Source organism: Melanaphis sacchari, unplaced genomic scaffold (genome assembly GCF_002803265.2).
Source record: "Melanaphis sacchari strain LSU unplaced genomic scaffold, SCAv2.0 Contig50_pilon_pilon, whole genome shotgun sequence".
Classification (NCBI taxonomy): domain Eukaryota; kingdom Metazoa; phylum Arthropoda; class Insecta; order Hemiptera; family Aphididae; genus Melanaphis; species Melanaphis sacchari.
The window spans coordinates 2,378,557-2,402,675 of record NW_020271344.1 but is presented as its reverse complement, the minus strand read 5'-3'; the positions used below and the strand labels follow the sequence as shown (position 1 = coordinate 2,402,675).

The window sequence follows — 24,119 nt, the reverse complement described above, 5'->3', positions numbered from 1 at the left end:
AACTAAAATGTTGATAAAATGCAAAATATGATTGTGATTTAATAATAACGATTATATCTCATAATATTGTATGCAACCGCAAAAAAGACGAGTCATTCGATACTTAGAAATACGCACATTTATTAAAAATATTCACATTATTACTACTTAAACAATATTAATTTTACTATGCTCTGTATATAACAATAATAACAATTATTATTATTATCATTAAAAACTATACAGTCAATGGACGTATACATCAACGTATGGCTACGTTAGTTAAAAAAAACCTTAATAATGTATATTTGTGTATTTGGACACGATCCAAACGATGTATGTTGGAAATCAGTGATTTTTATTATAGTTTTGTGTTTTATTATGCATTTGTAGAGTTCGAAATTTGTATACGTGTGTATGAACGAAAAAAACAATTTCCCTTTTACTTTTTAATCGCATTCGAAATAGTGAAAAAAACTGGTCGTCATATATTTTTTATTAGTATTTATTTTCATTTTTACATTTATTATTATTATTTTATTTTAAAATCCATCGTCAGGCCATTCTTGTATGTGTGATGGTAAGTGATGGAAAAAGTAAAATAAAAATTCCTAACGCGATTCTGTGCATGCGCACATGGCCCCACAAAACCTCGTGTGTGCATGATGCGACGGACCCGCGGAAGTGCAGTTATGCCGTACCCGCCGAACCGTCCGGTACGCGACGCCCTTCAACCGAACGTTCCGTCGGGAAAACGTTATACCTACCAAGAATGTGTCCCGATTTAAGTACAAAAACATAGTTTTTCCCGTTTTTAAATTATCTTAATTATTACATCTATCCGTTGAGTTCTTTCGAAAACAATCGAGAGTAACTTTAATTAAACATTGAAGAATATTATAAAATTAATATAAAATAACTTATTAACACATAACTATGATAATTCTGATGGCCATTTTCCGGGTAAGAAATATATTATCAATCATTATTTTATTATTTTATCCTTGATTTTTCAAGCGCAACTACTAACTGGTATCGTTAGATCATTTTTTTCTTTATATTATTTGTTACAATTATCCATTCAAATTAAAGGTGTTTTATGAAAACAACATCTTTTTTTGTTAAAAAAATAATTTATACAGTTTCTTTTAAACAAGTAATTTCATACAAATAACTAATAGTAAAAATATTTTTAAATTTCATAATTTAGTCTATAAATAACATTCGTACATTGAATTATAAGTTTCTCAGTTTTTTAGTTTAGATGCTATTTAATAATATAGACATAAATTTAAGAACATACATAAAACATTTATTACTAAAAAAATTACAAATACTTATTATTTTATATAAAAATATAAATAAAATTACAATACGCCAAATTATTAACAAATTGTAAAAATAACATAAAATAAACGACTTATTTCTTCAGTTCTAATGCAGTATACGTTTATATGTTTGGTACTCACATATTTTACAGTGGTTTTTATTTTTTATCATAGAAAAAGTATACTACACGTAACTAATTTTTTAGGGTCTTTCATGATAAAAACTAACTATATAAATACACAATAAACGTATTTTGTGATTTGTAACAAAATATAATGGATTGTACAGTAACTAAAACACAATCAATTGAACAAAAGTTCAAAAACTAAATATTTTTTTTTCTTACTAGACGATACCAGTTAAGATATACTATAACTTATTATTGTAATTATTATTATTATTATTATTATTATTATTATTATTATTATTATTAAATTGCAGGAATTCCACTCCAATTAGTAAATTGCATAATAACATCTTTTACTTTAATTTTAATCTATGATAGGTTTTAGTTAGTCATATTAATAGGTTTCCTTTTTAAAGTTTAAATTTTTTATTTTATATTTTAATATAAACTGAATATATGTTTTATGAGAATAATATTTAAAATAATTTAATTATTATTTACAATAATCGAAAGTGATTTGATGATATAATTTGTTATGAACTATTTACTCCTAGAAAAATAGGTATATTATTCTGTATATTATGAAAAAACCATTGTGATGTAAATTTAAGAAGTGTGAATATTTGTTTAGTTCATAGAATTTATTTTATAATAAATACGGTTTAATCAAATTAAAATTGAACTCAAAAGGATATGACTATTTTTAAATAAAAAAATGATTTTAAAAGTCCATCTAATATAAAATAAAATTATAGAAAATAATTTTTCTTATATTATAATAAAGTTACTCTGCGTGTAAACAACTCTCAGAGTATCATGTTTATACACCAAATATGTAATTATAAAAAAAGTTTTATTTTCGGAAAATCAATAGATACAATAAGAAAAAATTATATTATTGAATTATTGAATTGTTTTTTTATTTAATCATTTTTTTTTTTATTTTTTTTAGTTATATAATATAATAATTATTATCAAATTAAAAAAATATGCACGGTTTTTCGATATTAAAGTAATTTTGACTTTGCGTTTTGTATATATTATTTAGTAATTATTCCTATGAATATAAAATCTAGTTAGGTTGTATTTTATTAGTTACAATAGGTATACGTAATAGATCCAATACAGGAAATACACAAAAAAAAATAAATAAATATACTTTACCGTAAGTTCAATTAATGCTTATGACAAATATATCTACTTAAATAATTCCTGACACTTAATCTCTTATGTGTAGTTTATTGGAAAATACGATGAAATATTGCAATTATTTCTAGAAAATATTATGAAATCTAGTTCACTAATAATTTTCTATTTAGAAGAACCCCCTCGTCTTTTAATATTGTCGAGCTACGTTATATTTATTATTTTTTTTATTTATTACACCATTGCCACTAGTTTTTACTGAGTCCGGTCATGGAGTAAAAGTTTACAGTTTTTCCAGTAAGACCTTTTTTGCATTCAAGCGCAGACGCAAATATTGTAGTGTCACGTTTTTTTCTAGGAAAATGTGTTTACTTATTTAACTTTTTTATGTCGTTTAATAGTGTTTTTTAACGACCATATACTCTTTGGCAACATTTGTTTTTGATGGATATTTCATAGCCGACTATGATACTTAATAAAATGTGTCACATTACTTCACTTGAATATTTAAATTTAGGAACATACCACATATACATAGGTATATCATAATTGTGTAAATTAATAAATCCAAATATAGGGAAATAGATGAATATTTTAATTTTTATACATTGTTTATACTCGCAAGTTATGTTTTTTTTTTTTTTTAACGATGTTGTTCTCTATACCAATAATCTTTTTTGCGTGTTTAATAAATAACAACAATAAATATCTGAAACATATAAAACACAAGTTTTAAACGATATTCATTAGGTGTTTTATTTAATCTCAGTGTACAAAGTTGCAAACCTCTTTAATGTATTTCTGTATTTGGGTTTCAAATTACACCTATAGTTTAGTATTATAACTATTTTGTTAAATTTAATAAGAGAGATATTACATTTTATAATTTTATGGGCTTTTTTTGTTTTTTAATCAACTGTTTTTGAGGCTGTTTTAAAAAGCTTATATGGGATTAAAAAAAAAAAAAAGAATATACGTATATAGCACTTAAATTGACTTATGTTTTAATGTATGACCATTTATTGAGAAGATTGTAAAAATAAGATAAAAATAACATGCGAATAGTTTTGCTTAAAAAAAAGAAAACATAATGATCATTTTTGAATAAAACTATGTATAATAAAAATAATTTAACATTAAAATTTAAAATGAAAACACATTGTATTATTTTATGTTGGTTATGAATTATGATATTTAAATAATTGTCAATTGTCTAATAAAGAAAGATTTAATCGTACAGATTTTTAAAAATCATTGTTAATGAAACTCAATGTAATATGACATTAAATAGTTAGGTACCATATATTTTTAAATAAACTGTATAGAATATTTATAATAATAAAATAAAATAATTTATTTCATATTTTTTACAGGCCTTTTGTGTTTTTTTTTTTTAATTTTACAATAATAATAGCATAGATAGAAATGTCTTATGCTGATACTAATATTTTGAAATATATTTAACTATTGAATAGATTACTGCGTATAATAGATTATAAAGCAATTTAATATTTTATAAAAATATTTATCAGGAATTCAGTATATAACTTTTAATGGTGTAACTGTAAAAAACAATCAAACTCTACTAACTATGGACAAAATAGAAGGCATATTTAGTTTTCTGTTCAATTTAATAACAAAGGATAATGGATTTTTATTGTTTTTATATGCGGGTGTTGTTTTGACTTTTTTATCATGAACCTACAAAGAGTGTTTATATTTAGTACTTGCAAAACTTCATAATAACATTATTTAAAAACAAAATATTAATTATACTGAATATTAATAATTTGTACATTTTATTGACCCTCGTTTTAATATTAACATAAATTATTAAATGATAATTAAAGTGACAAAATTATAACTTTTGTATTGAGAAATTAAAACTCGTGACATGACAAAGCTAAGTATATCGAAATTAGAAACATTTCGTTACGTCCATCTTAACTAGAGCTGTATTAATTATTATAATTAAACATTTTAATACAATTATAAATCATTACGTATGAAAAAAAAAAAATTCTATTAAGACTTCGGCTTATTGAAATATATTATGTGGCTTTTTACTAATTATAAATTATTTAAAAAAACACAAAACAATTGAGTCACTATTTAAAGGCACCTATTATTAGGGTTTTCATTCAAATTTAATGATTATATCATAATTGAAAGCCTAAAACAACAACTGTATAAATTTTTTAATTAGTGCAGGAAGTCAATGGAGACACTGAACTCACAATGATTAAAATCTTGACCCTTCATTGTTTAACACCGAAATTTTGTCTTGCTAATAGTCTTCAACGACCGCCTCCTATAATATAAAAATGTTGTAAATACATGTAATTTTGTTAGTTTTTCGCACAAATTTTGGGTACCGTGTGAAATTGAACGCTAAAATTAATATCCTTTCAGTAGACCCTTACGGGTCATATTTCCCGATTTTATGCTACGTGAATACGCTGTAGCTATTAAAGACCACCTACTATATTTATATATGCCCCATATTCCTTACGAAGAATTTTCTGATGCTGTTCCTTTAAAATGTTCAACATAATAAACAAGTATAAAGACGCTGTGAAATTTACGTGTTTGACTAATATTTCGAATAGTTATTCATAATTAGAAAGTAATATTCCACTAAATCTATGTTATTAATATTTAATATTATTCTTCATGAAAATAAATAATATTTTTTATTTTACACACACACACACACACACACACACACACACAGAGAGTTAGGTAAATACTTCCATAGTAATCTGAAAAGGATTAAGGAATAAAACAATCGAGTTTTGTTTAATTAATTAATTACGTAGGTATATTACTCAAATGGATTTTTTTTTTTAAATATAAAACGACAATTGTTAATAATTATGAACAGAACAGTACTCCTAAACGTAGCCAAAACCTATAAATTTAAAATACAGTTTTACAGTATATTCTAGAAATCCCATATCATTTAAAATATTCCTGTGGTAAATAATAAAATAAATATATTTAAAGGTAATTTTTCAACAAAATTATATAGATAAATTCCAATTTAAAAGTATAAATTTCAAAAATTTTATTTATGCTTATGAAAAACTACATTTAAAGATTTTTAATAGAACAATATTTGGTATTCAGAATAGATTGTTTATTTCTAATATTTATTAAATAATAAATATATCACTAAATCTGTTTGTTCCCAAAATAATCTGATGGCTAATCAAATTACCACGCAATAGACGCAATCATCCAATTATATGGTCCAATTGGCTATCAGATTAATTTAGAAATATAATACACGAATTGTAATTAATTTTAGATTTTGAGGTAAACGATACACTGTTTATAAAATGATACGATTTTTTATTCTATATTTACCAATTTCTTTTCAGAAAAATGAGTAATTGTGCATAGATATAGATTGAAAATGTAATTTAATTAGCTAGTGTTTGGAAATTTTTATTAGTTTTTCAGATAACAACAAAAATATAGTGGTATTTTAATGATATTATTTTGATTTATTATTTTTAAATATATAAATGATAACGTAATATTTATTATTGTATAGTTTTAAAGACATTATGTTGTAATATAAGCAATTTTTATATCTTTAAATTAATTTGTTTCTTACAATTTTGAAACTAAAATATGTAATACAATATTTTTAAATAAAATTAAAAATTTGTTTAAACATATTTTTTATTATTAAGTATCATATGCGTAATGCATTTCTCACCAGCCTACCGTATTTGTCCTTCTAAATTATAATTGTTCTTAATTTTTTTTATATATAAATTGTGACTGCTTAAAACAAGCAAGTATACAAATTGTGTTTCATATTTTTTTTTTTTTACATTTCATTAACATTTAAAACTTTAAAATTATTGTTTTAATATTTTCTTACGAATCTGCTATACAATATTATTTTAGAGATCCTAAAAAAAATGGTATCTTAGAAATAAAATAATTAATTAGAAATAAATATTGAGATAAAATAATTAGTGGACATGTATTAATGTGAATAAATACTGTAAGTAACTGCGTAGCGCTTATTAAAGTTAATACTATTTAAAATATTGTATAACCACTCTAATAATAAATAGTAATAATAATATATTTCATATGGCTCATATCTAAATAGAGTGATAATATTTTTGTTTAATAGTACATACTTGTATTGTCCTTTTTTTATTATCATTTTTATTTGAAGAAATGCAATAACTGAATACTGGTTTATTAACAATTGTATATTCTATTATATTAAAAACGAATAATTCAATTATTATATTACTATAAACATATTATAAGCATATTATAAGCTTATTATAAGTTTATTTTCTTTTCTTTTTTTCGAAGGTGAGTTATATTTCTGGTAATTTCAATATGTTTGCTTACTTCTGTAAATTTTTAAACATCATTATAAATGAAAAATCCAATACATTATTTTGTGTGTATTATTTGAATGATTTTTTTTTTCATTCTAATCAAGTTTAACTGTACAGATAACCAACAATTTAATTAAAAATATTCTTAAAATCTAATTGTAATAGGATAAGTATCTTTCTACCAACTTTTGGATCTTTATTAAATAAATAATTTTTTAACTTTTTACCATGAGTATAACTAAATTATTATTACACAAGTGAGTCTATAATATGACTGGATCTAGGTTAACATAATATTTTGATTTAGTCGTGGATAAATTATGTTGGTTTGATATTTCAAAAGACTTATATGAGAAACAATGATATTAACACATAAATTGGTTCATGCATTTGCTATTCGATTGGTGTAATAAACCTTAGGATTTCGATTATATGCTCACCCTCGACCATTTTTCCGATCCGATCTTAAATCAAAAACGTCACATATGCTTTTACCATGTAAATCTCTAAGTACTTTACATCCAACCCTGTCTCGATTCCATAATCGCGTTTACCTAAAGATCCCATTAGGAGATATATCGAAATCGATGTCTATATATTTATTATGTATATTGTGTATTTGTGTATTATAAATGTAATAATATCGAGTATTATTTGTAACGGATTTAATGGTATGGCATATTTATTGTTTAAATAAAATACTATCTACCTATACATTAAACATAAATCAACATTTTTTTATATATTTAATACTACTATATTTGATATTTCTTACAATAAGCATTTTTGTACTAAGAATAGACAAAATATTAAATACTTATTAATAATAAATATGTTAAATAAATAATAAACCTACACTTAAATATTTATTTATTATCATACATGTTCAAATCAATGATTTAAAATGTGTGTATTCCGAATTCAATATCAATTTAGCTAATACACATAATATATTAGGCTGTATAAATTATAAATTTTATAGCATTAATTGAAATCATTATTTTTTACACACTTAGTCAAGTTGTTATTACCTTTTGTTTGACATAAAAGAAATCAAAAAATGGTCAATTATACGAAGTTTTGAAATCATATTTATCCTTTATTCATGTTACATAATTTAAAATATATTATACAGATATCTTAATTAAAAAAAAATTAATTTCTCATCGATGGTAATAATTTATTAATATCATTCCTAGTCGTATATTTTATTGATAATTTTTAATGATTCAACAAAAAGTGTTGAATACGTAAAGCAGTTGAATGGAAACTGTGACCAAGAAGTGTAAGGCCTACGTTGTATTGAATTTGTGTTAGGATATTTAATTTTAAATCAGTGGTGTATAGTCTCGTTAAAATTTGAAATATGATTTTTAGTAAATTTAATACTTGTTTAAAATCTGCTGTTTTTTCAACTCTTCTTTAAAACTTTTTCTTGGGTTTAGAAGAATAAGACAGATAAAAATGAAAAAGTTGTGTAAAAAGTAAATACACATTGATTCATGAATTTCATTGTCTACTAAATTTTTACAATTCTTCAGATAACTTGCATACAAATATATTTATATTCTAAAATGTAAGCCACTATTATAAAATATATAGGTATAAAACATGTTGATTGTTTTACTGTTATATTTTACTTTATGATAATTCAAAATTAGTAGCTTACAAAATTGTAAGTTTAAAATAATTATTATCATTTTTAAAGTAGATATACTATTAATAAAAATTAAATTGAAGTTAATTCAAGGAGATACAAATATTATACTTATTAATTAAATATTTTAAAATATTATCATTTAACTCAGCGATATGACAATGTATCAAGAGCCTAACGATATGTTAGACGATTTACAATATTTCAAAAAAATTATATTATCAATAGAGTTCTAGTTTAATAAACTTATTATTTATCCTTGTTTTTGTTAGGTTTACCAACGTATTATTACCATCGAAAAAAAAATGTTTAAACATATTTTTAATATATAAATCAAATTATAAGAATTTTAAATTTAAATAAATATTCTAAAATAAAAAAATTATTTTTAATTTTGTTAAAATGGTTTCACATAAAAAAAAAAAAAAATTTTAAAATAAAATAATTTTACTCATCTATAAATAAAATAAGATATATGCATTGAATTAACATTTTTGTATGTTTCAAAATTGTTTTTTTTTTTTTTATAAATTAAAATGCAGATTATAATTTAGGACATTAATACTTATACTCCAATGTGAATACATTATTTACTGAGAAAATCATTATTCTCATATAAAAATTTGATAATACATGTAATAAATACATTGACTATCCATTTTTTTTCAAGATATATTTAAATTTTGTAAATCTAAGTTCAAATTAAAAAAAAAAAAATCGTAACTAGTGAATTAAAAGTCATAATATTTTAATTTTAAAGTGATTTTCAGTTATCGAGGTCAAATTATTGAATGTTGACAGAAGTATGTACAGTACTATTTTTTTAGTTTATGCATAAATAACTTGACATGTTCACTTATAAGACAGCCATGAATTTAAAGAAAGATATGATTAATATGTTTAAATTTAAAGTGAACATTTACCAAGTACTTATGTTGTTCAATTTTTCTAAATCACTTTTGATTTCAATTGCTTTATATTAAAATGATTTTTATTGAAAAATCAGTCTGTGAATAATATTAATTTATTTGATACCATACTGTATTTGATGAGGAATAATTAAATTGATTTAATTTATAACAATTATATATACTATTTATATATAGGTAATAACTATTATGTATACATTAATGAGTCAACGTGTAAAAATAAATTAAAAGTGTGCAATCGTACTAACATAAAACAGAATACATTCAGATATATTGTATTAGAAGAAGCACCACAAACCATCATAATTTTTTGAGAGGAGAAGTAGAATTGAAATTAGTTGAGTAGAAGCTCGTCAATATCAGTTTTATTTTGTACAGAAATAAGGTACCAATGATTAACCGTGTCCAAGTATATTTAAAAATCATTAACATGGTGCTTATTCGGTATTTATTTTTAAAACTTTAAGAAGAAGGTTGATAATTATCGATTATTGATAAATATTTAGAGAAAAAGTTGGATTAATCAATTTTCCATTATGTCTAATTAAATCGTAACATTTTACATTTTATTCGATGTAATAATAATAATAATAATTATAATAATAACGATTAATAATTTTATTAATACTCTGAATTTTTTTACTTATATTATTTGTTTTTTCTATACATTTTGATCCTTATATAGAAGTTTAATTTTTAAACTGTAGAATAAAATACTAATAATTCCGGCTAACTGAAGTACTCTTTTCTATTGTTGTCGTGTTTCATTCACCCATACTAATAGTAATATTAACGCAGCAATATGCCGCCACCATCATTTTGGAAAATTAACTAAAGACTGTATTCTATTTACGATGCCAGTCGTCTAATGGCAACTCCAGCTCATTCGCCTGAATCAGACAATGTTTACGAAAAAGCATATTCGGTAAGTACTAAAATGTTTTTTTTTTTTGAACTACATTACATCGTTTAAAAGTTTAAGCCAATATAATATTATAAATATTGTAAAATTAAGTTTTTGAAATATATTTTGGATAATATAAAAATCTTATGGATTAATGATTTACTTTTAGATGGTATAAAACGAAATATTGTTAATAGATAATAATAGTTTTTAATCTCATTATACTAGTTACTTTACGTGGTCTGGTGTGGCGCGGTGGTTGGCCTCAGTCACTAATGTGTTCTGAGGTCAAACATCGGCTGGCGTCGCTAGCTCTTGGATGGATGACCACCCGAGTTCTTAGTGACAAATCTATGATGCATAAATATATACACACGTGTTCCAAACGTACTAATCAAATTTTACAAATAAACCTTACACAAAAAAAATCTACTGTTCCTATTCATAGTCTTAGTTGACAGGTTTAAATAAGATCAATAAAAAAAAAATATATATATACTACTTAACAAGCAATATTTTTATAACATAATATATTTTTATAATGTAACCTCAATAAACAATAATTACTGTCTAATTTATAAAAGGGTTTATGGGCTTAACTTTTGCTGACTAAATGGCTAATGTTTTAAGGCGTTTTTAATTTTATTAAATTGTAGCTATTATATTTTTGGTTCGATTGTTTTTATATTATCAAAGAAGTAATTCAAGCATTCTATAAATTACTTAAATGATTTTCACCAAAGATATGCATATAATTTAATATTCTTAAATACCTGTCTAAATTATAAAGGATTTATATTAATAAATTATGTGGTTTTCAACATTTTCAAGCTTGATTACAAATATGATGTAAAATTTTTATATTACTCAATAAAACTCTAGTAAAAATCTAAACTATGGTTCTTTTTTTTTTTTTTTTACCTAATAGCTATTAATTTTTATAATTTTAAAACTTTGATTTAAACGACGGCTTAAATTTTTCTAACTTGGGTGAGAGGACTTTAAAGTTTGTTGATTTCCATTGACTGACATTCTACTTATTAAATGTATGTGTCATGATCATTGATCATACATCTATAAGTTTCAGACATTGACTGAGATATATGCGATTCATATTTAAAAGTCATTGTACGGTTGATTCATGACGAAAATTCAATGATAAAAATATATTTAATTTAGTCATTAGCATCTTAAGTTATATCATTCAAAAAAGGTGACTTGTGGTATAAACTGTATAATTTCTATTACGGAAAGTGAATACGAGTTACTATGTTAGAAATAAGCATCGAAATGGAGTTAAAAATGTTAATATGTTTTTCTTTTGCTACAAATGTAATTTAAAAATTGTATACGCATTTTGTTCTCGTTTATTTTCAGCACATTTATTTAATATAAAATCACTGTATATAAAAATATATAAAACATAAAAAATGTATTTGAAATAAAATAGTTACTTTTTTTGTCTTTAATATTATATTTTTGTGATTCAGGTGAAAAGACATCAGTTTTGTATTTGTATTAATGTGTAACTTATTTTTATTTTATTCTAATTAAAAAAGGTATGTTTTATATATATATATATATATATATAAATATTTGTAAATTCAATTTATTTTAACAGTTAATTTATTATAATAATAACCAATATTTATAAAAAGATTACTAAAAGACAGTGTATCTTAAGCACGTTATATAGACGTGTAGGACATTGTTTTTGATAGGTGTTTCAAGAGTGGGTATTTTGAAATTAGATTTGAAAGCAACTACTATTACTTTCGAAAGACAATTACAAGCCGAGCTTAGCTTACTATAGTGTTTATTTCATTCTACAAATTTTAAGTGTTAATAAAATGAAATGGCGAATAAAGATCTTTTGAAAATATAAAATACAGTAAGCTTATATAGATTATAAGTATATATAGTATTCATAGTATATATATATACTATGAATAATTATATAAATAATGTAAAACTATAAAACAAAACTTTTTACTCAAAAATCTCCGAATAAAAACTAGTATAATTAAAATTAAACTCAATATAACTATTTCTGTTTTGTATGTATTTATTACATAATTGAAAAATGTTGTATATAACATATCTTTGATAAATTATTACAAATATTTAGTACTAACAGGCCAAAAACTTTTGATGATAATTATAAATATAATAATATACAGATATAATATATTGAATTACTACTACACCATGTAATAAATGTGTAGGTATAATTAAATAATGTTAATCTCTTTGATAAGTAACATATCAAAAAATGTATCGTTTCATAATTTTAATCAATTTTTTTAATCAATAATGAAAAAAATAATTTTAAATGTAATTTTTTATAACCTTTGTTCTAACTAACTTATTTAAGTCCAATGGTTTTCATAGTTTTGCATTCGTGAATAAATTAAAATAAGTTTATGGCTAAAAAGTTTAACATAATTAAATTTTTATTTTTATTATTTTTTTTTGTTGTTGAATAATTAGTGTTTAAATAATCACGTCAAATAGTTGTTTAGAATTTATTATTTATAATAATGAAATATTAAACATATAGTAATTAATTTTGTTGGCGTGTCTTACAACTATTTAATAATTATAATATGATGTATAATATTATACACACTCTTATACAATATGCACTCGTTATAAATGACAAGTACTAGCTTTATTTAAATATTGGATTAAAATAATATGATATTTATGATTTCAGTATTATTTCAATTTTACAAAATACAAGTAGCAATATATACCTATAAATATAAACTTGACATTTCTTGAAAATTTACATTATTATTATATTAATACTATTGTAAAATAAACAATTGATATTATATTTAGTAATGTAATGGGTTAATACATCTTTTATTTATACATATTTTTTTTAGAAAAGTACTCAGTTTTACATTATAAAAATTAAGTTAAATAAATTCTGTTGAAATATCCAAAATTCATTATCATATTACTCATATTAGTATAAAACTAACAAACTGAACATATAACTAGTGCGATTAAAAATTATATATTTTTACAATTTCTATACTTTCCAAAAATTAAATAATTTTCTTCAATATTAAGAATTCATTGTTAAAAATTTAATTTGTATTTTTGCATCCATGTAAAAAAAAAATACTAATTTTCCCATATTTATATAATGATTAATTTTAATTGTGCCATTTATTTATGTTTATGTTATTTAAATCATAGCCACATGTATACTAAAAATCAATAAAATAAAAGAATAATTTTTCAGTTAAGACCAAATATATATATATACATAAATACATAATATAATTTTTATTTTTGCGTTGAAGTATTTAATTTTTTAGAATCTTTTTGTGTACTAATTTCAACAGCAATTAAAATTAATGTAATTTCAACAGTTTATCCCACGAATTCAATAACCCACTAATTACAATTTTATTTTATCCTGGTAATTTTTTTTAAATATTTAATGATTTAAAAATTAAATATTTAAATAGATAAATTAATTAAAATATTTAAAATTTTTTTTCCTAAAATAATATAGGTTGTATGCATCAAGCCTATTTACTGCACAAGTTACTTGTCAAGTAAAAAAAAAAAAAATAAAACCTTATTTTAGGTTTTCTTTTTATTATTTATTAATAATCATTAATTTATTAAATTTATAACATTTAAATTTCAATTGATTAAAAAATATATTTGTTTAATTGTGTTTTTATTTCGAAACATTAAACAAATATTTTATTATCACAGTTAAAAACTTAACTACTTTTTAATACAAAATTATAAATATTATTTGAATTGTTTGTATTGAAAACATAATTTAAGTGGCTAAAAATAATGTATAATTTTTTACAACATTTTATATTGTTTATTATTGCTTAAAAAAAGTAGCAACATGAGTAGATCACTTTACTGTAAAATGTTTATGAAACATTTTAAGATTAAATCTAAAATATAGTTTATCGTATAAAAGATTTAATATTAAAATTTAAAAAAAATTTACTTAAGAAAATAATGCTTCATAATTTTTTTTTTTTTATAGTTAAATTTTTATTTTTTAATTCTAAAAAAATGAAAATAATGCTCATATTTTTTATAAGTTATATTTATACTATTCGTAATTTTACTTAGAATCGTTTTTTAAATGTTATAATAACAATTGTAGTTGTAACAATACTCCCAGCCCTATAATGTTATCTAGAATGAAATTCAGTTAAAAAAATTCTAAGTATGAAAAACAATAAACAGAAATTACATAATATAAAAACGATTTTTCATAACAAAACATTACTTTATTGTAGTTGTTACTGATCTAATTCGTATTCACTTGAAAATTTGATAAGTTAATTCCTTGAGATAGCATGACTACTGGATTAAGATAATAAACTTAAAATCTTAAAATGTATGAAACATATGAAGTGTAGAAAGAAATTTATTTTTATTAAATGTATGTTAAATTAACATTCAATAAAAATTAATAATATTAACAACAACTTATTGTTCAACATTTTTCAGTTTTTAATTTTGAGTGAATTAATGATGATTTTTAAATTATTATTATTATTAACTATTTTATGAACGTTTAAAAGATATTTTATTAGAATCTTAAAATTTTAATATCATACATATACTAAATAATACTATATTACATTTTATTGTAATTTAATACTGGTCTACCTTTTATACATACAAAATAGAAAATATTTTAAATATAATATATTATGTAAAGTTAACAGTTTTTACCTTTTTTCTTATCAGATAGTAAAGTCCAACAACTTTATCATGTTAATAAATCATAAATATTTTTTTAATACCGTAATATTATTATAGTATTATGAAACTAATAATATATTATTATAACTCAATAAATTATGTACCTATTGTATTTGACACTTAAGCACAGGTGTTTTCGATTTGTGTCTCCAACACCAGGCAAGTACATGGCGGTTATTTAACTAATATGAGATTTTTATTAAAAAACTTACATATATGACTAGAAGTTTTCTTTATGAGTTAAATATTCTTAAAAATTGTTGTATTTAGTGAACAGATATGCCGAGATAAAGAAAAGTTATTTAATTATTTTATTCTAATGACAAAATTATTACACACCAACCTAATTGATAATACTACTTGGGACATATAAATCAATATAATAATTTCACCAGTATAATATAGGTACTTATAAGTTATAACAGTAGTCGTTAAAATAAATAATTTTTGATTATCATGTTTTGGTATTCAGAGTTCTGTCGAATAGTGATTTTTGATCATATTCCGTGTGTGTTTAATTGTAAATGTTAAATTCATCATTTGGCTTCAAGCCCATGTATGAACGTATGCGAGGTTGCCAACTAATTAGATTACATTTCTACTTAAAACAGATTTTTAATGTCTATTAATTTTGTAATAAAATCAAATGTGTTGCATAAAATGTTTTATTTAGTATCGATAAATATGTAACTACTATACATTTAGGATATATCCACAAGTTAGGTTGTATAAAGTTAGGTTAGTATGTGTAATCAAAATCATATGTTATTTTGAGACATTCTTTTTTCGTACTTAACAATTCTATAATCAACTTACAATACATTTTTAAATTAGTTAAAAATAAAGTTAACACTTTAAAACTCATTTTAGTCACAAAAACTTAAGTTGATTAACGTTTAATTGATATTTAATTTAGATAACTAATCCATTTGAAAAACGTAATTCAACACTTTTAAAACATGTAGAATTTAGTTCTGGTTCAATATTTCTTAAAATATAGTTAAAATCATGATCTGTAGAAAAATGTACTATTTTGATAGAATAAATAATTATACATTAAATATACAAAAAATTGGCAGTAAATGACATTTTCAGAATTTATATTTATTATTTTTATTTTAAACTTTTGTTTGAGTGAATTCTAATAATTTTTATTAATTTGTTTTTATTAATTATTATGATCATAACATTTAAGAACAGTAAACTTCTTAAGTTGACTAATAAACTTAAAAACTACATTGAAGTTCAATTTAATTTTTTTTTTTTTTTGTTTTATCAAGTGATACTTTATTAGTTTTTTATAGATTTTATAAAAAATTTAGATTATTTTAATGCACCATAAGAGTTAATTTTCTTAAAATTTTAGAATTCACTTTGCTCAAATATTGTCCTAAGGCATTGTTAACTATCAACTCGTTACTATGTTTTTAATACAAAATACAGTAATAATTAATAATATTATGTCTTTAAAATCTGTTATTTTAGAGTGCTAAACACCTTTATGCATTAAAAGTTGCGTAATTTACATCATTTAATATACTTAATATTAAGTCATTTCTAATTTATTAATGTGCTTCACTTTTAAGTTGATACACGCGTATTTTCTTTACTAACTAATTGAAAATTCTAAATTTTTCATGTTAACTATATCAAACTTACATTTTAATATTTAAGATGTCATAGTTAATATTTAAATTGATCCAAAGCACTCATAGTATTTATTTAGCGTTTGAAAACTAACGAAATCATAATCATATTAATTATTTTAAATCCTTATGAACATTTATTATTGTTAATCACAGTGAAATGTATTATGTTATAATATGTAGGTATTTAATTATAATTATTTTAACTAAACAAAAATATAAACCATATGAAAATCGGTCAAATAACCAATTTAAAAACCGAAAAAGTAGAATTCACTGTGTTGTAGGTATTGGATTTAATGATTAATATATGAACGATTACAAAAAAAAAAACAATTCTCATTAGAGACTCTCTGTATCTAAAAATATTTCATAATCTATTTGCTAATATTACTATTTCAAATATTTAGTCTATTTTTAATACAATATGTTTAAAAAATCTAAAATTTCAAATCCTTATAAACTGCTTGAAATTAATCAAAATATTTTGAAATTTTTATTATGAATAAAAAATGGTATTTTATGTAATCGTCAAATGTTTTAAGTTTATACGATCAATATTTTTTTAACTAATTCAAAAGCATTTAATTAATCTGTGTAATATATTTTATCATTGTAAGACCAATACATTCATCGCTTTGCTCAGAATTGAAAATCAGAAAATTTTAAGTAAAATTAGAATATGACTTGAAAAGCTATTTTCGATTTTATTCAAACGCAACCTATATTTACCTGTGTGGTAAGGTATATGTTACCTTAAATCGTATCACACACACATTTTGGATTTAATTCCGTCACTTTTATGGAAGGTATAAAATAAGTATTCTGCAGCGATGTGTTGATGATATTCTCAAAGTTTTATTATACCTTGAAACTCATACATACATGTACAACTCTCGATCGACATTACAACCATCACAAGAATGTGTGTGTCAAATCCACCACATTTGCATATAACTATGTGAAATAGCACCTGTTTTGTGTGCACGAATCTTACTCGAGTGCGTATTATAATGCGTTTTCATGTCATCCGCCGATATTTGATGCAGAATTCGAATCGACGCGCATAAAACGGTTGCTAGGATTTCGCAGCGGGTATTCAGCAGTCTAGTAAATATATTCGAATTAAATCACATATATAACAACTACCCCCAAAGTACTTATGCAAAACGCAGGATTTTTAAAACCCATACCACGTTCCGTTAATAAATTGTTATATTTTTCAAACGCTCATAAATTTCTGAAAATAATACCACAGTTACTCATATCACATGAGAGGTTATTTATATATTATACCCTTTAAAAACTATTTGTGTCTTATTATCATAAGATAAATTAACTGAACTTCGTATATGGTGTATGTACGTGATAATATTATCATATTACCATGCAATTATATATCTATAAATATTTCGTATTCTACATTAGAGTTGCAAAAACATGTAAATGATTTTTTTTATTTATAATACAAAATTCCAAATATATAATATACATAATTTTTATTATACTTTTAATTGCTCTGTAGTAAAAAATGAATAAATATTTAAGTTAACAATTAAAATTAAAAATTAACTTTAAACATGAAATATCTGCTGTGTAGTACAATCATAAATAATTTTACTTATAGAAAACCAATCCAGTTTAAAAACCGCTTTTTGCTGATTATTAATAAAAAATGAATTTTGTTTAAAAACGAATACTTTTTAAAATACTAAAATATAACAAAAAAAAAAAAACCATTATCTACATGATATTGATCTATTATGCCGTAGAATTTTGGTCTTGACTTTTTATGACATACAAATGTATTTAAAATAATTATTTATTTTACAATAGTTACTGACTTCAAAATAATCTCTGAAATAAGCTAGAAAGCAGTAATTCGTAATAAAATGTATTTAATAATGTATATTTGATAATTATTTATAAATGATTATTATTTAAAAAAATATAATATTAATATATAACATTAATTAATTATTTAATTTTAAAATTCTAGTAATGATTTATAGATGTGGAAATATAAAAATCGATAATCATTCAATAAATTAAAAATGAATTTCTAATTTCATTTGAGTTTGTAAATATTAAATTTGTTCACAATGATGGTTTTATTTATTAATTATGTGTGTATTATAAGTGCCTACACATTATTTTTGAAGAAATTAAACATAAATTCAAAAAGATATATTGTTTATAATATAAATATATACATATATATCAATGTAAGTGTATACTACGAATTATTATAGTTACATCATATTTTAATCTTACCAGTATTTTCTACTACCGTAAAAATGATGTATAGAGAAGAGTTTAAGAAATATAATAAATTAAGTAATTTATTTGAACTCCACTTAGGATTATTTTTCGAATAAAAAAGACAATCAGTGTTTTAAAATCCCACACCATAAAATCACAACGTAGTTTTTAAACGTTATATACCCATCTCAATTTTCTATTCGAATTCATAATGTATAAGATTTTTGAATCTTAAAATTGTTGATTTTAACCAATTTTAAGTATAATATGTATAACGTCCTCTTAAACTTCTTAAAATAATCATCTTATGATGCAAACTACTTGCTTGTATTAAAAACTCTTTTTTTTAGTCAAAAGAATAAAATCATAATATATTTTAAATATGCTTTAAAGAATTCCAAACGTCTGTCGCAGATTGTGGATTGATTATCACGTCAAAAATTATAATAGGTCTAAATAATCTAAATAGTTATAAAAAAGTGAAAGATATGACTAATTGAGTACTCGCTTAAACGCTGTATTATTTTTATATCATTTCATATAATACATAAAACTAATATACTTTCTTTAGAAATGTAATGATTATTATTTATATATTTATAATAATAATAAATAATTTATAGTGATCGAATGTAATGACAACAGAATTTTTGTGATCAGATAACTAAATATATATTTAATTTTTTTACAAAAACAAATTTATTTTAAAGTTTGAACTTGTTATAAATTTGACAATTATTTCTGATAGGTATTAATGATACATTTTGATACTTGTCAAAAAAAAAAAAAAATAATAAAAATAGAAATAGCTTGAATATCTACTTTATACTTTTTGAACCGCAAAAGATTGCATATCCATAAAATCTATTATAGTTTATTTATTTACTACATAAATGTTATTATATAAATTATGATGTTAATAAATCGTTAATTTACAAAAAATCTAATTAATAATTTAAACTTTCATGAAAAAAGAAAAATTCTATTAGAGGTAAATATTATGCTTAAAGTGATTATCAAAAACTGAAGAAGACTAACGAGGCTGTAAGTATTAGTAAAATTAGCGTCATTTACAATTTATTTTCAAAATATTTCACTTCACATTTTAATTGAATATATTTACTATTCGAACTGATATTCTATTTTAGTACTTATAGAGTTTAATATTTCATAATATTTTATTTCTGGAACAGACACTTTATTTACTGTAATTGATTAAGTTAAAACTTAAAACTAAGTAAGAACAATATTTCAAAATTAATTTTAACAATAAACAATAAATTCTTTTATAATTTAAATCACATTTTATGTAGTTAAAACTTTAACATTTCTGAAAAATAAAGTTGAAAATATTCAGAAAATGAATTTAAATAAATCAATACATACTTATAGATACAATATGCATATGAATAATATTAAAATATTGATTGCTAAATTGTTTTTTGTAAATTAATAAATAAAATAAATAGTATTAACTTGTAATCAGATGAAAAAATATAGATTGTTACACAAAGTGACGTGACTTATTTAATTTATTGATTTTGAATAAATTGTAAGTTATGGTCTAAATATAAGTAATTGTAGTTAATGTGATTTGTGGTGTATAAAATATGGTCTTAAAGTATTTTCCAGTATATTTTGTATAGGCAAGGCTGTCCCCAGAGATAAGTTTGGGTTGATCAATTTGGTTTATTTTCATCTATGTTTATAGAGAGTTTTATTATTTTTTTAGAACTATATCATGATAAAAATGTGATTCCTATGTGATGATAGATAGCACAAATAATTAAAATAAAACAATATATTGTAATTTGTATTTTATTTAAAAAATAATAATGATAATAATAATACTCTCAATAAAATTATGTTACTTATAAGTATATTGCATATACCACACAATTTTAATACATAAGTTTAAAATCAAATTTGCATCACTATCTTTCTTTGGTTTATACTTTCAATTTATATAAACACCAAACATTATTTTGAATTGTCACCATAAACGGTGCAGCTGTGACGAACAGTATTATAGTTTATATTCCGTGAATAACACAAGACGATATCGCTTAAACACAAAATCACCAATCACTTTAAACTTTCTAAAGTATTACACTTTTTTTATTATTTTTTAGAATATTTCATCATTCATTTTAAATAATTATAAATGACTCTTGGGACATTCGTGGTGTTTAAGTTCTATTATAGGCCATATTACCGTATACTACCTAAAAGTTAAAATTTTATAGGACTACAAAAAAACATAATTTTCATTATACAGCCGAATAGGTTCCTATCCAGACCATTAAGTTCCGTTTACTTAATACACTACGACGCGCATTACTTCATAGTTTTTACATCTGGTAGTGTATTGTTTATTAAGATACCTACCTCATTCTGGTGATTTTGTTATATTTGTATTTATCGCACAATCTGCACTCGACGTAATATACCGATTATCATTATTAAACACATATTGTAATATGAGCATAGTTAATATTTTCTTATGTCAAAATCATAATTTTATACTATATTGTGTAACAAAATTTATATTAGGTATTATTATTATTACTATTATTTGCATGATTTACTGTTGTAATATCACTGTTCATAGTATATAAATGTTTAAACAAAAAAAATTACACTAAATGTTTCTAGATAAAGCGAAATTCAATATTTTATATCGTAAAAAGTCGTGTTGGATAATATTTTGAAGAGTGGAATACTTATTTTATATATATAATATTACACTGAATGATAGATAATAATAACCAATAATGTTTACATAGTTTATAGTATGGTTCATGTGGATCATAAACCGCCTTGATTTGTATTTACTGGGAAACTCGTGTATAAAAATACGCATTACAATATAATAATGTAAAGAAATTTTTGAAAAAAAAAATGGACGATTTGTATATTATGCACAAACATTAAATTTGAGATAATAATATACAATACACTTTAAAGCTGGCACCATATTGGGGTGGCAAGTGTATCGCGACTATCACGCATGGTCTCCGATAACGTCATTTTCAATAAGTACTTAAAATGTGTTTATTATTTTGTGCTCCAGTGGAAAAACGTATACTTTACAAAGATAATTTGAATATTGACACACTCGAAATCACAGAGCCAGGGTGGCAGCCATATAGTACACACCTAATGCAAGAGTGTAAAAAGTAAAAACTCGTATAGTGTCTAATTACGTTAAAAATATTTTAAACAACATCAAAGCTGTTGATCATTACCATTTTTATTAACAATATTATACACTTATAAATATATATATATATAAATAATACGTATAAATATATTAATATTTTTTTTTAACGTAAATATTCAACGACTAGGTAGATCATAACGTTTTTACATACATAATTTAAGTAATAATATTTTATTTGAGTAGCATAAACCCGTATTCGCATGGTAGTACATGGTACAAAAGTCATTAACCTATTTGATAAATATTTTTTTTTTTTTAATTTACGCCTGTTTTCAGTATTTTTACAATTATAATGTTATAGGCCTATTCACAGAACTTGGGTCATAAATAATTTTGAAACCTAAAATTATGCAATTTATTAGAATAATTTAATGTGTTGAAAAGATAAAATATGCATGTAATTGCATGCCTCATAAGTGGCTATTACATCGACTGTATCCTGTCGTCAGTTAAACTTACATCGTAGTCGTAACTTAATCTATTGATTGTATAATTGAATTTTAAGGTTATGTAAGTATTTTGAATGCAAATACAAGTAGGTGGACAATTGAGTGATATGAAAACTTTTCAAATATAATGCATTTGTTTAGACGTTGATAACACACAGTATTCTCTCGATGAGTGTAAATTTGAAAATCTTAATAAATTCAAAACTTTTGCATGTCGAGTAAAAAATATTTCAGATTACGATTAATTTACGATTAAGAAGTTTTTTTTATTATTTTTAACATTCCGTATAAGTAATATAAAAATTATAATTAACTGTTTATAAATTAAAAAAAAAAAAAAAAAAAAAAAAGAATAAATAATATTTTTTTTAAATAGATATTATAACTTGATAACAAATTAATAATTATATATAGTTTATATTTAATATATAAATATATATTTAACACACGTTTTATAAATATTTGTAACTAGAGTTCATGCACCATTAATTCTATTAATTTCATTGATTTTGATCACATTATAGAACATTAAAAACCATGAATAAATAACGTTTAATACCTAAACTTTATATTTGTAAACAGTGTAACCATTTACCGAATATCCTATATTATTAATTAGATATTACAAAATCATAGTACGTAATAAAGCATAGCAATTTTTGTTTAATTTTCAATAAGCTATCAGTTATTTTATTATTTAAAAATATTTAACTATTTATGCATATTTTTAAATACATATACTCGTATAATATATATACCTAGTACCTATATACATATATACATATATGTATATTTATTATATAGATAAAAACATATCATACATGAATTTCGTATTCTTATGTCAACATTATTAGAGGTTAATATTATTTAAGGAAAATAATAAGGGTTGTATTTAAATTTTTAAACGACTACTACATTATTTAAAATTATTTTAAGTTTGTAAAAAAGTAACTTCTAACAATGATGTTGATATTACAATAATATCACTTAATGTCAACCCACCGATTTAGTTAATTCTACAGACATAAATAAAAATATAAATTATATTATACAAGGAAAAATATAAAAAATATATTATATTTTTATAATATAGTTTTATAGTTGTACGAACTTCTAATACGAATGACTATGATTAACTTTCATATAATTGGTTTACAACTGGATAAAAATATTCAAGTGTAAATATATATTTTGATGTAGAACATAATATTGTAAACATTTTTACTATTAATAATACAAATTTAAATCCAAGTACAAAAATTTACTCGCCAGTTTTACAGTAGACTTATATAGTTTTACAATATAACTATTAACTATTCATTTTTATT

General features: G+C 21.9%; 1 protein-coding gene across 5 annotated transcripts in view; it reads left to right on the top strand.

Annotated features, from left to right (window-relative positions):
- Window positions 1-24,119, top strand: part of LOC112599367 — a 190,777-nt gene that overhangs the window by 103,731 nt on the left and 62,927 nt on the right. The window contains exons 1-2 of one of the 5 annotated variants that reach the window (XM_025346249.1): window positions 688-942; window positions 10,342-10,468. The exons of 2 other annotated variants lie outside the window; for them this stretch is intronic. In XM_025346249.1, the coding sequence (XP_025202034.1) occupies window positions 10,412-10,468 (57 nt within the window). In that variant the 5' untranslated portion in view covers window positions 688-942; window positions 10,342-10,411. Of the gene's footprint in view, window positions 1-687; window positions 943-10,327; window positions 10,469-24,119 lie in introns of those variants that run through there. 2 more of the 5 variants (XM_025346250.1, XM_025346251.1) reach the window with 2 other exon arrangements.